At 27.4% G+C, this 16567-nt stretch overlaps 1 protein-coding gene across 4 annotated transcripts in view; it reads right to left on the minus strand.

Moving 5' to 3' along the window:
- The window catches only part of LOC123293219 (small conductance calcium-activated potassium channel protein 2), a 219322-nt gene that overhangs the window by 166384 nt on the left and 36371 nt on the right, over positions 1-16567 (minus strand). The window contains exon 5 of one of the 4 annotated variants that reach the window (XM_044873963.1): positions 768-854. The exons of the other annotated variants lie outside the window; for them this stretch is intronic. Coding sequence (XP_044729898.1) covers positions 768-854 — 87 coding nt within the window. The remainder of the gene's footprint in view (positions 1-767; positions 855-16567) is intronic. 4 annotated transcript variants of the gene reach the window in all.

The following is a 16567-nucleotide window of genomic DNA, read 5'->3' on the forward strand; positions in this document are numbered from 1 at the left end:
GATACCTTTTTAATATAATAACTAAAGGAATATAACTAAAAATTTTTAATGAGCGTTGTTCCAGAAAATTAACAATTTTTGTGTCTTAACTCGTCATTTTTACAATCCAATTAGCATTTTGGGAATTGAAATTTTGTTTCTTTGTAAAATATTTTCCGTGTTAAATTGGAATTAAGGGGGGAATTTTTTTAGATGTTTAAAGAATCATTATCGTGGTGATTGATTATCCTAGCGGAGTTTCTCAAAGGTAATTAAGTTAGTAAAATGGGTGAAGATCTTTAAAAGGCATCGCTCTTTTATTTTTGCACATATGTATGAACCTCTTGAAAATGGATAAGCTCTAATATTTTCGCTATATTCAGCATTTGGAAGCTTTTGTATACATGATGATTGTAAGCAAACTTTTTTATAGGGTGTACTCCGTGCAAATAAACATATTAAAAATTTTGGTGTATTTTATTAAGCTGAAAAAAGAACTGAAAAATACAAGCGATTAACAAAAATGTTTTTTATGTAATTTATCTTAACATTGACACAGCCAACGTTACATTGACTGCGTTCAGCTGAACATAGCGTTGACAGCTACAAAATTTAAAAAAAAAAAACATTTTTATAAATAGGATGTCAAATAATTGTTTGGTGTTTTACGTGGGAGGAATACTAGCAATTTTATGTATAATGCATTGGGGGCTCTACATCCTAAGTAATAATATGCGTTGCATTATAGAGAAATTATAATATTTGCCCACCGTTCTGACGTAGTTAACTGTATCGTTAGTGACCTCCGTTAATGCGCGTTTGAGTCTTGTTCGACGTGACTGCGCCATTGTTTGTTGTGGGCAAAGCAGCACCCCCTAAAAGTTAAATTTACATATTTATAACAATATAAGAAGAATGATACTAGATTAATATATTGATGAAAAAATAGTCACAAATATGAATTTTAATGACATGAAATAATTAGCAAATATGGTAAGAGTAGTTTTAGTCACATATTATATTATACAATTTTAGTCACTGATTTTCATTACAAATTTAACGAACTGAAATGATACATGGGTGTAATAATCGCATTTGGATAAAACTTTGATATAAAGAACAAAATTCTAAACAGAAAATTTCATAGATATTTTCTAATGAAACGACAGTTTGTTAATTTTATAGTCCCTAGCAATAAAATATTTAAGACAACTTAGTTTGAGGAAATTTTTCTTTAATAGTCAAACACTTATTTTCTAGACTTAATCTATTATGACAAATACCTAGTTTTGTAGTTAGCCAAACATACAATAGCTTAAATAAAAGTTGTAGAGTTTGATGGAAACATCATGTCCTGGTATCAGATTGGACCTAGTTCTCTAAGTTGCCTTTATAGCCAATTTAGATCCTTAAAAGGTAAGACGTGATTTCTATCGATTAAATGCATTAATTACATATGTTTAAATGAATTTTCTCTGAAACCTAAAGGTTTTCGAAAAAATGTTTTAAATTAAATAAAAATAATTTTTTTATGACAATCTACCATCTAATTTATAGTGACATTCTATCTCTTACCTTTTAGGATTTGAATTGACTATAGAAGCAACCCGCAGAACTAGGTTTAATCTGATGTCAAAACATGATATCCTCCGTCACACTCTGCAATTTTTTGATTGGCTAACTACAAAATAAGCTATTACCCATAAAATATTAAAGTAGTCCACCCTGTATGCATTTTTTATGATTTTTCATTTGAAAATGGAGCTAGTTGACAGAAAAATTTTGAAAATGTATAATTTTAAAATATTATAAAACGCCCAAACATGAATAAATATCGAAAATAACCTTGATACGTAATTTAGCCTCAGCCGTTTTTTATTTAAATTGGCACAAAAATATAATGTTTTGCGGTTAACAGCGTTGGTATTATTGGTTGTCATTTTCATATTTAACTGTACGGTTCCATCAGAAATGGACACAACTTTAATATTTTAAATGACACCCCAAATATTTTGTAACATCATTAATTTCCCATGTAATTTTGTTTCTGTATTTACAAATAAAGCTTAAAGGACGAAGCTTGGTTACGGTTACGGTTAAACAAAACCAGTGGATTACGGTTAAACCAGAAATAATATCTGAATTATGAAAGTGCAGGCAAAAGTTACCTTACATTTCGCAAAACTGTTTTTGAGTGTGTCCTGCTTTTTGAATGATACAGTACACACTATAGATTCGATATAGAAATATGGTCGAATGTTGTTAAATAAAAATTGCTTAGGGCGAATTTTATTCAATATTTTCAATCTAAATATTAATAAATAACATGTTTTATTTTTTGTAAATAACTTTTTTTATCATTTTTATCTATAATTTATTCGTGCAGAACCAAAATAAATGCATCTGTTAAACAATTTTAAGACTTCCTGTAGTGCGAATTTTCCAAGTTTCAAAATAACTAAAAAATTTTGGTAAACGTTTGTCCCAAATTAATTTATTACCGAGATTTTGGAGCAAAACTTTTAAAAATACATTTGAAACATTTGAAGAAATTTTTTTATTGAATAAAATGCTATCATGTAAATGGAAAATGATCCAAAAAGATGTTTTCACTTAAATGTAAGACAAAAAATTGTCCAAAACAAAAAAAGTTCCCACTTAAATGAGGTAGACGTGTTTTTTAAGAACAAAATATAAAAGTTATTCAATAATTTATTATATGTAATAAAATAATAATTATTTTGTGTATATGGCATTATTTCTGTTCTAGACAGAACACAAACATTATATGCAAATAAATTGTTGTTTACAAAAAAATCAGTATTTTTATTCTATTAAAATTTAAATTTTTTTATATCATCATTACAAATATTTACTTTAAATTTTATTATTTCCTGATTAAAATTTTTTTTTCTAAGCTTTGTAAATAAACAAGATGCTGATTGTAAACGATTCTTGAGGCTCAAAAGAAGAATTTCACAACCAACAAACTCACATCCTTATACCAGAGCGTTATAAATTAATTAAGATGTGGACCATCCCTTGACTCGAGGATGTTCTTTGCATATCAATTCTTATTTAGTTAAAATGTTATGTTTTCATTTGATAGAAATGTAATGCTTAGAATTCTTATTAATAAAACAATTTAACTTAACATTTTATACTTATGATAAATAATTAATTTATAATAATTAACGCGAAATGTTATAAAACCGGTGCTGTTTGATTTTGATCACATGGCAAAAGCACTGAGAGTACCTTAACTCTATAACACCAGTGCTTTTAGAACAAAAATGGCGGTGAACGATTCATGACGTCATTAATGCGGACCTGTACTGGTAGTCTATAACGGAACGAATTTCTCTCGTACTAGTGCTTGCAATGTACATCGAAACGCAGCCTTAATTTGATCATGAGTATGATATGATATGTAGGATATAAGCTAATAATTCCCGAAGAAAAATTCTAGTCTAAAATTTATGTAAGGAGATTTTTTTATGACTACTATAAAGTATTTGAATGACTTTTATATTAATCATATGATAAATTTTATGCTATCTATAAACTTTATATTAGTAATTTTAAAAATAAATTGTCAAAACGTTTAGCTTTAGAGAGGACAAAGTTATCAAATTACTTGGCATTTGTGTCGAACTAAATAAATTTTTTGTTTTAAATATTTTCAAATGTGCTTCTACTCACTCCAAAAATAATTGTGAATCACACTTATGTGTTACACAGGGTGTTTATTTCAAACATTACAAAATAAAAAATAATAAAATAAAAATTTGTAATTAACCAATCATCGAATGTTACCTTTACTTACTGTATTGTGAAAATCGGATTTTATAAAAATGATGTAAATGGGCTCAGAGTTGAATGTATGAATAATTATATATATTATATCACATAAAATAATTATACTCTTTATTACTACTGCACAATTTTTCTATTTTTTAACTGTTTTTATTCTAATGTATATTTCTATTTAAAAAAAATTATACTTTAATTAAAATATACTCCTAAATAATTCTTCTTAACAGAAATCCTCCTATTAAATTGGGTCTACAGAGATGATTCTAGTCTCATATTGTAACAAATTTAGTCCATTTTAAAAATATTCAGAAAAGGTTTCATCAAAAACTAGTCCTTTAGGGTTATAATTGCCGAAATTTGCGTTAAGCGCTCGAAGTCACAAATTTGGATTATTCATTATACCAACATCATAAGCAAGTCTGCGAAAAATCGGAACTAACGATTTGATGCAGACTACTTCTTACTTTCAAACGACAAGGTTTCTGTATTATATTTAAAAGTAGTTTTATTAAAAAAAATTGGAATTATTAAACAAAAGTAGAATTATTTTTCTTCCGGTAAATTGTTACTTTACTCATCCCGTATCACTTAATTTTATCACCCCGTTTTGAAATCCAAGGTGGATTCCATTTACTGGTGAAAGGCCAAAGAGAAATGGAAGTATACTGGGAAACAAGAGTGTGCAAATATAGCCTTTAAATAGTATTCTATTAATTTTAAAAAATACCTTCCATTGACGTACAAATTTTGAGACTATATTACTACAATACTACAATATTCAGCGCTCATAAGTCCTCAGCGCTCAGCGTCCGATAAGAGAGTAACTTTATACTAATGTAAGTTTAGCTAAATCGATAAATCTTAAGGTTCACGATACCTGGCAGAGTGGTATAGAGGTCTTTCTAGATTATAAAACATACAAATTTTATTATATTTAATTCATTTACCCTATTTTTTTGTCGATATGGTGACATTACCCATTAGAGATAATTTTCAAACTATATATTTTATTCAACCAATGATTTTTTAAAAACAATAACCATTGTTAATTTGATACATTTTATCTATTTGCCGTAATTAACTCACTAATAAACAACACACACTCACAAAAAAAAAAGTAATTACACTAATTACATGAAAATTATAAAACAAATAATTTTATAAAAATATATTGTTTCAAAAAATAACAAAATATAAATAATAACCTCTAATGAATTTTCTGTGTATTCATCCATTATTTTACTAATTTAACTATTAACGTTCCACTATTATGGATATTTATAGTAATAATAACTAAATATTGTTATTATACTTTATTAAAATTTCTATATTCTGACAAATATAACGTTTAGTACCTGAATAATACGTTCAGTTTTGTAAGGATTCTTTAAAATGAGGTGAAATTTTTTGTTAAAAATCAATAAACTATAGGTTGTTCTGTTTTGTATATAAATTTTACTTTTGAAATCAATGAAGAAATGGAAAAAAAATGATGCAAATATTTCACTGGAGTATCAAATAAAATACAATATACCATCGATATTAAATGACGTAAGATAGTGGCTTTTAGTAGCTTATATTCACGCCTAGATCTTGGATGAGATTGAATACTTGAATTTTAATTTTCGTTAAAATATGGGAAAAGTGTAAATGACATGCATAACATATGGAAAAATTACTTTTCCATTTTTCAGACCTTTAATCTTACTTGCCCATTCTCAGACAGCTTATTCCAATATTATATGAAAGCTGCCAATATTGCCAACTATTATTTGTATCGTTTTCTAATGCAAGAATTGTGGAATTTCCGTTTTCGGGGTAAAAGTGAAAGAAACGCAACCCCTTAACCTACCTTCATTTTTGCTTACTGCAATATCTTTAAAAGTATCATATCGATAAAAGGTAATATTTTTTATTTTGAGATCCAAGTATTACTTAACTTGGTTTATTCTATTCCGAAGTTTGTTATGCTTGGAATTAAGGCTTAGTAAATCGTTTTTTGGAATGCAATATCTTGAAAATGATCTTGAACCGAAAAAATGCTGAAATTACTTTTAATCTGAGTAACTACTTTTTATCTAACAACATATGTTTGGAATTTCTGGCTTTGTACTAACATTTTTTTCAAATTTAAATGCATCCGGAACCTATTACGAACAGGAATATTTTAACTAAGCCAAAAATTTAATGTGTTTTCAATATACAAGAAGAACAAAAAAAATATTAGAAAAATAAAATAGCCAAATATTTATTTTGGCATAATATGTGATTTATTGTGTCATAGAAATTTTATGATTTCAATATTATGTTTTATTTTTTTATGAATTAAACGATAATAGTTATGTCGTCTATTTTAAGAAATATTATTTTTTCCAGATTTTATGTACCTATTTGTTCATTTATCATTCACGTTTATAATTATGAAAATGCAAGAAATATCTCTATATAGAGAAAATATTTTTAAATAATAAAATATCTCAAATAAATGTTATTTTCCAAACTGACACTGTGATTGATAAAGGTTTTGAAAACTGACACATACCATATTAAAATTTTAAAAACTATGTATTTATATTTCATATCAACAATCAGAGTTGAGTAACTGTTTTGCTTATAATTTTTTACTGTCGCGTTTTAATAAGAATAAACTTCTTATATAACTCGGTCAAATCAAAAACAGAATTAGTAGTTTTGTGGGCTCATTAGAGCCTCCAATTTCTTCAATATATTAATTTTGATATTATCAAAGAGAGTAGTTTTACAAGAATATCGAAATTTTTTACTACCCCTACAATACAATGAACCCTAACATAATAGGGATGTAGATTTTGCATGTTTGAATATCTGGGTATGGCCTTCTTAGCTTCCAAAAAATCAAAAGATTTTCTGAGTTTTTTTTTGTTTGTTTGGAAAGCTGATTTGTCCACCAAAATTAACATACCATAAAATATTACTTAAAAAATAATAGGTATACGAACCATGAGAAGTGAAAACTTAAATCTTTGGAACAACTTTTTTTTTTTCATTTTTAAATTAATTATACTATAAATAATTAAATTTTCTTTATTGAATATATCATAATGGCTAAGCTCAGTGTGTGACTTTGTCTGATATTATTTATCAGGGGAGTTAATAAAAAAATGGTCTAGAAACACATTTGACATTTATATGACTTTTATTCATTATTCTTTTAGTTATTTTTAACTAATATTTCCCTTGAGAACATCAGAATGCCGTATTATAAGTCTGTATAAAAACCATAGGGTATAATTGCAATAATCTGTCAAAATTTCATGATAACTGATCAACTACTTTTCGAGTTTTGCGGAACTATACAGAAGCTCAATATTTATATACATGTAAGATATTTAATGGTATTATAAATTATTGAAAATAATGAAAAGTACTGACTGTTCCAAATTTGTGTTATTTCAGTGAACCTTTTTTACCCGACTGTCAAAGCGTGATTATGTTGTTCGCGCGTATCTTGTAAATTTCTTTATAACCTTGTATCTTTCAAACGGTTCAATGGAAAACTATATGTTCATAAAATCACTCAACGAGGATACAGAAGTTTTTATTCCATAAATAAACAATAATTCTTGGATTTACAAACCCGTATATCATTTTTAATTCTAGCAATTACTATTTTACAAAGAATGATGGACAAAAGTAACTATTTCTTACTATATCCTTGTTGTATGTCAGTGTTAACGCAGAAAGTAGAACAAAACTGTATTAAATTTCAAATAAGGAAATTTTTTTTCCTTTATTACAATTGATACTGTTTTTGTGATATTATTTACAGTAGTCATAAGGTATCATATGAATGTATAATTTATTGTTATTAATGGAAAACTTATGATAATTTTCACAATATATGTGTATTATATTTTTTTCATAATATGAACATATACTGGTTGGTTGTTTAAAATCATCATCTACCTACAATGAATTTATAAAAATTTATTTCCAGAAATAACTTTTATTTTAGAAAATGACCATATTTTGTCAAGTGTGAGCAATAAGGAAAGAAAGCTGTCTACTTTTAGATAGCCACACATTCATTGATGATATTCTCATATAATACATACCTACTATAAAACTTGCACCTAATTTGCGCCCTCGTGAGTAAACAGTTATGATTACAAAAAAATGTATCAAGCAAAAGTTATTTATTTTTTATAAGAAACATTTTTTACATTTGAGCTTTTGTTTTATCTCTAACAGTTTTATCTCTATGTTGCTCATTTACAAACTTAGCTTCACTTTTTACGTCTTGAGAACGCTATAAAAATTTCAGCTTTATATCTCTTTTCGTTTTTGAGTTATCGTGCTTACGGACAGACAGGTGGGCAGACAACCGGAAATGGACTAATTTGGTGATTTTATGTTTATTGATAGATTATAACACCTATAGAAATTTTTTTTGGTAGCATCAATATTTTTAAGCGTTACAAACTTGGGACTAAACTTAATATACTATGATATATTTCATATATACATGGTATAATGATGAGAAAATAAATTTTTTTAAATGATTTTCTACAACATTTAATGACAATCTAAATTTCCAGTTTCTTAATTATTGACAGTCTTTTCAGCACATTTTGATATCATTTCGCAACGATTGGAACAAATTCAAGATTCGCAAGGCGGTTCGCTGTCACCTTTCATTCACGATAAATTGTGAGCGAAAAAATATCCCCGAACACACACAAAGTTGCGTAGGTGCATACAGATATGAATTTAAAATTGTTCTTTGCCCTGACTATGAAACGTCAAGATACCTTTTTTTAAAAATTTGGATTTGGATTCTGTAAACCATTACAAGAACTCATTTATAAAAATGTTAGAATTTCTATGACCTAACCTGTATACATTTATACATAATTATTATATTCCAACAAAATAAATGAATGAATGAATGAATGTTACATAAAATTGTTTACCGTTCTTCATTTCCGCATGTGATGATGTAGAAAGAACACATTAGATAACAACGTCAAACCTTTTGTTTTTATATAACACGAATATCATTTATATACAAAACAAAAGTTGATACTCATTAATTTTTAGTGTAGAAAAATGTACATTCAAGTATAAATTATAAGAAATATTTTTATACTGAGCTTTTATAAAAATATAACTTCGTTGAAATATTTACGCTACATGGTTTATCACATTTTTAAAGAAAATTCTACATAGATTACACGGTTCCGATTAATAAAACAATCCATTAAGATAGTACAAGCGCCTAGACAATTTTAGACTTAGGGTTGAAACTATTTGTACCTTATTTTCAACTTTGATGATGAATTTTGTTATAACTTCATCTGTCTTGGTTTTCGAAATAATGGAAGCAAAATAATTAAACAAAATTTTAATTTTTTTTCAAAAAATGATTGAAAAAGTACACAAGGAGTTAATTTTGATTGATACACTTTTTCGTAAACATCATTGTTTCCCTGTGAGGGCCGCAAACTAAGACAAAACTATAGTATCCATTTTTCCTAAACTATAAAGAATAGAAAGTTGAAAATTTACCGGTACCATCAACTAGGGATAATAAATTTCTTTTTTTGCCCCAATTTCCTGGATCAATTTTTGTACTATATAAATGTGTATTTCGACTAAGTGGTCGTCATCAGTATGAATAAGTTATAAATAGCGTATGTTACTCATTGTTAATTTGGTGCCACCTGTACACTGATATTTTGGTGTGTTCACAATTTATACTTTCCAAGAAGCCGCATTTCGCGTTCCCTAATTTAAAAAAATTGAAAGGATAGCAAACAGCGAACAGTTTCTGATACAGATGCACCAAAGTACTTGACTTGATGTAACTTTTTATAAATTTTCAACGCTAAAAACAATGCTAAGCATAACAAAGTATATTTGTATTAGAAAATCTCACTTCTCACAGATTTGTATTTATCTAGATAATATGAAATCCCATCTGGTTTAACAAAAAAAATTGGCAAACATCGTTTTAGAAAAACTTGCGTATGTTAACATTATGTAAATGAAATTTAAAATTCGAAACAATATGTAGGTACAAATAAACAAAATTGACAACTACATTTTCCATACAAAGAATAAAAAGCGCATAGTTTAACCCTCAATTATTCCCAAAAAATGTAGGTCAACATAAAATCCTCGTGTTTTTTAAAGTGTGTCAGTCGTTAGTGATATGTTGAATTTAAGAATTCAGAGCTATTCCGAAAATGGTCAGAATATTGATTTCCTTGCAGTAAAAATTATGGAAGATAAGTTTTATGTCAGATAAAGCCTCTCGGAAAAAACATATTTTTGTTTTTGATGCTTACCATACGGATCTGAAAGAAACCTGTTATCAGAGCTTAATCTACAACAGACAAAATTTGTCGAGGTACTATATTAAGTGTTTTTAGTTTGTCATCGTATCTGCTGTTCATTTTTAAAAAAAATTCTGCCAGGACTGTTGGATAAAGTTATAGTCATGATATAGCTATGATTGTCAGATTGATCTTTCTACTTTCGAAGGTAGAAGGTTTCTAAATAGTCTAGAATATTTCTAAATATCCTGGACTTTTCGGTAAAGTTATAGCCATCATGATTGTGAACTTGGTCTACTTGAAAAATCGATTTTCGTTTATTTTAGAAGAAGGTTTCTAAATGGTCTTGAAGGTGTGAATCTTGTTAATTAATTTTTAAGAAAACCTGATTGGTTATGGTTATTTAGGATAACATAAGACAGCACAACTCTGCGACAGATTTTAATCTAGTCTAGATTTTGAGTCGCAAAGAATGACAGGAGTGAACAAACCACATTTCCATCTGTCAGCCTATCTTATCGTAGATTCATACAGCAGGAAAACCCAAAGAACAAATGTCAGGAAAATTTTCCACATTCTGCACAAATCCTATTATTTCCATTTTACTGTTTTATACAACCTACATGATTTTGGTAACATCAGAAATTGTTTAGAGTAGTAATTCAAGGGTTTATGTATGTGCCATGAAGTGATAAACTGTTGGTGAAATTGTTTTGTTTAACATATTTCTTGTGCGAGAGAGAATATAGTGTTATCATTTATTATAAACACTAAATCCACGTTGTTATTACAATGAATAAGAAAAGCTTTTTATCTTTTCAACAGTGATTTTAACATACGCAAAAGAAAACAAATATGGAACATATATGTATATAGCAAACACGGTACAAGTTTTAAGATATTTCCTTCATTTATTGATATGTTAGTTGATATTGAGTGCCAATACTTTGTCAATATTTTATTATCTTAGACAGCAAATTTATTCATTGAATATACTACGAAAATGTTTTTGATGTTTCGATGTTTGAAGGATATTTTAGTTGGTAATCAGTCATATTTACGTAATATGATTACTTACTAACTAGTTCTGTGAGTTTGTAAGACTACGAGAATAAAAATAGCTCTAGCAACCAGGGGTATAACATATAATACAATTTTTGTTTATCTTTGGCAACAGTGACTTGATATAAATTTATAATTGTGATAAAATAAATAATAAATGACCCAAATGTTTAATTTAAATAAATAAAAAATATTCATTGATTTTAATAACGTTTGTTATCTCTTTCGAATATGTGCTTATGTACATTCATTCATTCATGCTTTTATAATTCAATCTAAACATTACATTCCTACCAAAAAAAGTTAAATATAACATTTAGTCCAGGAGACAGCACCATTTTAAAAGATCAAAACATTCTTGAATTTTCGAGCGCGATTTTCTTTTGACGAATTTACCAAACTTTCTCTCTACGACTTTTTTCGAAAATAGTTTTAAAATGAACATGATAACGTCATATTAAAGCAATCGCTTTTAAAAAACGTAGCATGAAAGTCGGACATTATGACCACTTAACAACATTAATAAATATTAAACGATTTCTGTCGGACAAAATATTTTATTTTTTAATAATTATTAATGTTATCGAGTGGTTAAAGTGTCCGGCCAATTCCCTGCTACGTTTTTTCAGACTGATAAGTTAAATATGACCTAACATGCTCATTTGAAAACGCAATACTTTAAAAAAAACTCACTCACAAAATTTCAAGTACCTATCTATGTATTAATTATTTAACAAAAAAGTTGCCGACCCCGGACTAATTAATTATATAAATTATTTGAAATGTGGCTTTTTTGTTATGACATTTTATAATTCCGTAGTATTTGCTTCTGTTTTTTTTTAAGTTATTTGGTTAACAAATTAAATCAACTAATTGGCATGTTTAACAAATTAAACATTTCAATTAGTTAATTTTTATAATATATTTTCAATTCACAATTCATTTTGTTTAAATATTTAATTAAATTTATTGTTAATTTATTTATATTGATATATTAACTCTTTGGTTTTGGAAATTTTTGTTTTAATTTTATTAAATATTTATATTTAATTCAAAATTAATTCAATAAAGACCTTTCTGTATATAAGAGCAAAGCTTAAAGGCCGTTTTAACATAATTATTAACTTTTTTAATAATAATTAATTGTTTTTTAGTAAATTAGTGAAGTCTTTAAAGTAGATGCAAATTATTTAAAACTATCCTACTAATTTTCACTAAGGTTTTTCTAGAAAACAAAAAAAAAATTAAACTTAAATAGTCCTTGGATCACATATTTCTATCGATAAATACAATAAATGGCGTTAATAGATCAAAGAAAATATGTTTTTCCTCGAGGTATCACTTTCTCCGAAAGCCCCTTATAATTTGCTTAAAATACTTAAAATTTGTTTCCTAAACCTAAATTTTTAATACCTACAATATTTTACGGTTTGATTTGGTATATGATTTTAAGGATAAAAACCGTTAGAGTAAGTACCTAATACAGGAACAGGAAATTTTGCTGGGCACATTTCTTTGTTTTCGAAAAAAAAAAGAATCTGTGAAGAACCCTTTTGATACTTTTCTGGTCATAATTTTTCATGGTGAAAACTTTCTACCTAAAAATATATTAAATCAATTTCCCAATATTTAGGTCGTGAATAAAGATTTTTCAAAAAGGTTACTTTTTTTGTGGCAAATTACAGGAATCTGCTGCAGAAAAGATCGACAAGGAAAGCACAAGAGAACTAAGGGTTCTCTAATTCTCTCCAAATATGAATGGATATGTGTTTTGCTTTATATTTTCCATTTATAATGTTACTTATATCGAAATTTAAGGATAGAAACTTCATCCTGTATAAATATAACATTAATAAGAGTGTTTAACCTTGAGTTTGTATGCATAAATTTGTATTATAAATTTTTTTTCTTTCTTTGTTTTAGTTGGTACCTAAGTAGTCTTATCAGAAATAATCTGAATTGTATTCAACATGTAAAATGAAATTTTATGAACTTTAGAGATAAAAATTATGAATTTTTTTTAATTTATTACGTTTTTTTTACATTGTAATCTTTTCTAGACTATTTTTTGTAATATAAATTATAATTATAAATCATCCGTCACAGGTCATAGACATTTAAAAGACCAACAAATTATTAACACTTGAGGTTAATAAAATTTATGTTAACCTTTTGAACCTGTGGCATGAAAATCAAGAGATTAATTTCGTCTTACTCTTGGTCACATAACCTCGGTGTCATTTAGATTCGATTTCATTGATAAGTAAATAATTAATACGTTAAACTTATTTTGGTTCCTGAACTGTTGCGTAAGAAAAGTATGGAAAATTTTACTATAGATTATCTCACAAAATATTTTAGTACTGACATCAAAGTACAAAGTGTCATTATCGATCTCAATAAGATGAGTTTTTTACAAGCTTCGTATGTGTGAAGCAAAGTTACTCAATTATAATTAAAGTTCGTGCTAGTAGATGTCTTAAAAACTACTGAACCGATTTTGATGAATCCATAATGAGCTCATCTAAAACACACGAGAGAATCGATCCCAGATAATAATTCAGTTGGTGAACAATTAATTATTCTTATTTTTCTACCCTTATAAGCAAAATTTTCAAATGTATATGGTACCAACTTTATAGTTTTGATAAACAAATACGTTTTATTAAAATGTGGATCACAACACAAAGTTATTTAAAATTTTTTTTCTTGCTTTTCTTTTAGTCGCAATCAGTGCGAAAATTACATAAAACATATAATAATAACAATCATAGTTGAAAAATAAATATTTTTGTTTGCCGATATAAATCTTATAGCTATAAACTAATTATTATAATCCTTAAATTCCCATCAATCATATATGAAAACATTAATTTATTCATAATTAAATTATAATGCTAATACCTACATAAAGCTAACGCTAAATACTTTATTTTATAATTTATATAAACGAGTAAAGCGGAAAGTTGTCTAAGACAATCTTCTTTCTCTATTGAAATTCCATAACTACTTAACGACAACACTCTTCCTTACCGTTATGTTTAGCGAACGAAAATAGGCCCTATTTAGTCGGTATTGTTCATTATGACAACGTCATAGGATCTATATAGCCTCAATTATCATCATATGATCACTAATGATAGCTATATAATTTTTTTTGCATTACAAATTTAGTACAACTTTCCTTAAAATTTTCAATTTGTTGAATCTAAATGAAACTAAGAATCATCATGGTAAGTGTTGCGAATGTTTGGTAGCGACAACCGCGGAGTCCATAACCTGTTTGATGTGATGACGGGCTAAGAGACTGTCGTCTAGGTTGAATTTTTTTATCGTCCTCCGATTTCTATATCACAAAATGAAACTTCTTCTTTTTTTATTTTAACGTGACATTTAAGAATATAAACGAGTTCATGTGATTAGCCCGAATTCGAAGGAATGACATTAAAACTGAAGAGAACAGCAGGAGCCTTTTGCTGTTTCTCTTTTCGTGTTATTTCGATAGTAGGCCATTATCCACCTCAGCGCCCTACGAGAGAACAAAATCATAAAATCTGTAGTGCTAAACTATTTGGTGGCGATATTTGGAGAAAGATTTGCTGAAATTTTAGGAATATGATGTCGCCCTATTTAAATGGAAAAGAGTCCGGACAAAATACATTGAATTTGGGTATTCGGCTAAAATTTTTTGAAAACTATGGATTAACGACGTTTTGATCATGCTGATCAAAAGTTCTTACGAATTCAACCCTCAAAAAACCTTCCCTTCCGTGAACTTCCTCATATAGGCATAACGTTTGCAGGGACGTAGCTCGGAAGGCCAGGGTTTTTGAGGGTTGAGTCTATCAAAATTTTTGATCATCATATTCAAAACTACCTTAATCCGTAATTTTCAAAAAATTTTAACCTAAACCAAAAATCAATGTATTGAGTACGGGGTCCGGAAATGAAATTATCAAAATGAAAGTTTTAATTTCAATGAATTAATTTTTCTTATTGTTTTCAATCATTTCAACATATATTTCATAGATCTAGGCTTTTTAGGCTATTACTTCTTCATTCTCTATCCAATAAGTGTGTGCTAAATAGAAAATTTTCTCCTAAGCCTTGTGCAGCAATATACATAAATTCTCTAATTTTTTATAAACCATATTATAGTCATGAAAAGTATCATCTACCTTAACAACTTTCCCATACAACATTCAAATTTAAATTCATGATACACAAATTTAATATGAAAATAATCAAATTATTATGAATTATTAAACATCTCATCATCTTGATAGCTGTGTGTGTGTGTGTTATTTCATTTATTTCCATATCATAAAAAGGATATACACAAAACAACAGCGGAATGTGTAAAATTTGGCCCTTTGATAATAAAAAATGAAGCAAGTGCTTGTTGTAAACACAATAAAAACTAACGTCAGGGTTCCATAGCTAAATACATTTGTATTTAAATTTTGAAATTATATCAAGAATGTATACATTTAAAATTCAATTGTTTTTGAATTTCGACTAAAATATATATATGGCAAAAATTTAGTTCCAATCATATACATTCTAAAAAACATATCCGCAAATAATACTTTTTTTCGTTTTGTCCCCCTAGAAAATTTTACTATATATACGATTTCAAAAACAAAATTTAAGAAAAACCTTTTTTTTCAATTCTCTTTAATTAAGATTACTAGACAAGATATTTGTTAATATTTAGTTTACGCTGTATGTATCATATTAAAAATATTATATATATACATATAATTATAATCGAGAGATCATTATGTAAACAAATATCGTATACATGATTAAAAGTAAACAAAAACAAAAAGTAATAAAAATTTAAAATATTTCTGTTTACAAACATTTCGACGCTCTTTTCACTCTCTTCTAACTATCAGCTGGGGTCGGTATGAAATTAGGACCAATAAACCGAGTACTCAAAGTTCCCCAAAAGATGTGAGCTCTCAAAATGTATGCTTCCAACACTTACGCCCTATTGTTCTATCAATCATCACTATCATATTTTTCGGAGTTGCGCATATCTCACGAAATGCTTATCTGAGTGGTTACTCAGGACGTTGTTAACAGCAAAAGTACTGAAACATAAATCGTTTTGATGACTTCGAAAATTCGAATAACCGAAAAGTCTAAATTATAGTTCCGAACTCTACCGTAATTATTAAACTAAGTACCCCAGACCGTCCAAATATCTCTGCATAATAATTGATTAAGAAATGGACCACTTACACAATAGAAGTAATTTCGAAGCTATTTTTAGCCTGCACTATAAAATACCGACCTCTTATTAAATATTCTCAATTTTATTATTATGTTTACGAATGTTTTGACCTTTTCATAACAACTCAAGATATGGGTATAATGTTTTTTTA

The sequence above is a fragment of the Chrysoperla carnea genome, chromosome 2 (assembly GCF_905475395.1).
Source record: "Chrysoperla carnea chromosome 2, inChrCarn1.1, whole genome shotgun sequence".
NCBI lineage: Eukaryota > Metazoa > Arthropoda > Insecta > Neuroptera > Chrysopidae > Chrysoperla > Chrysoperla carnea.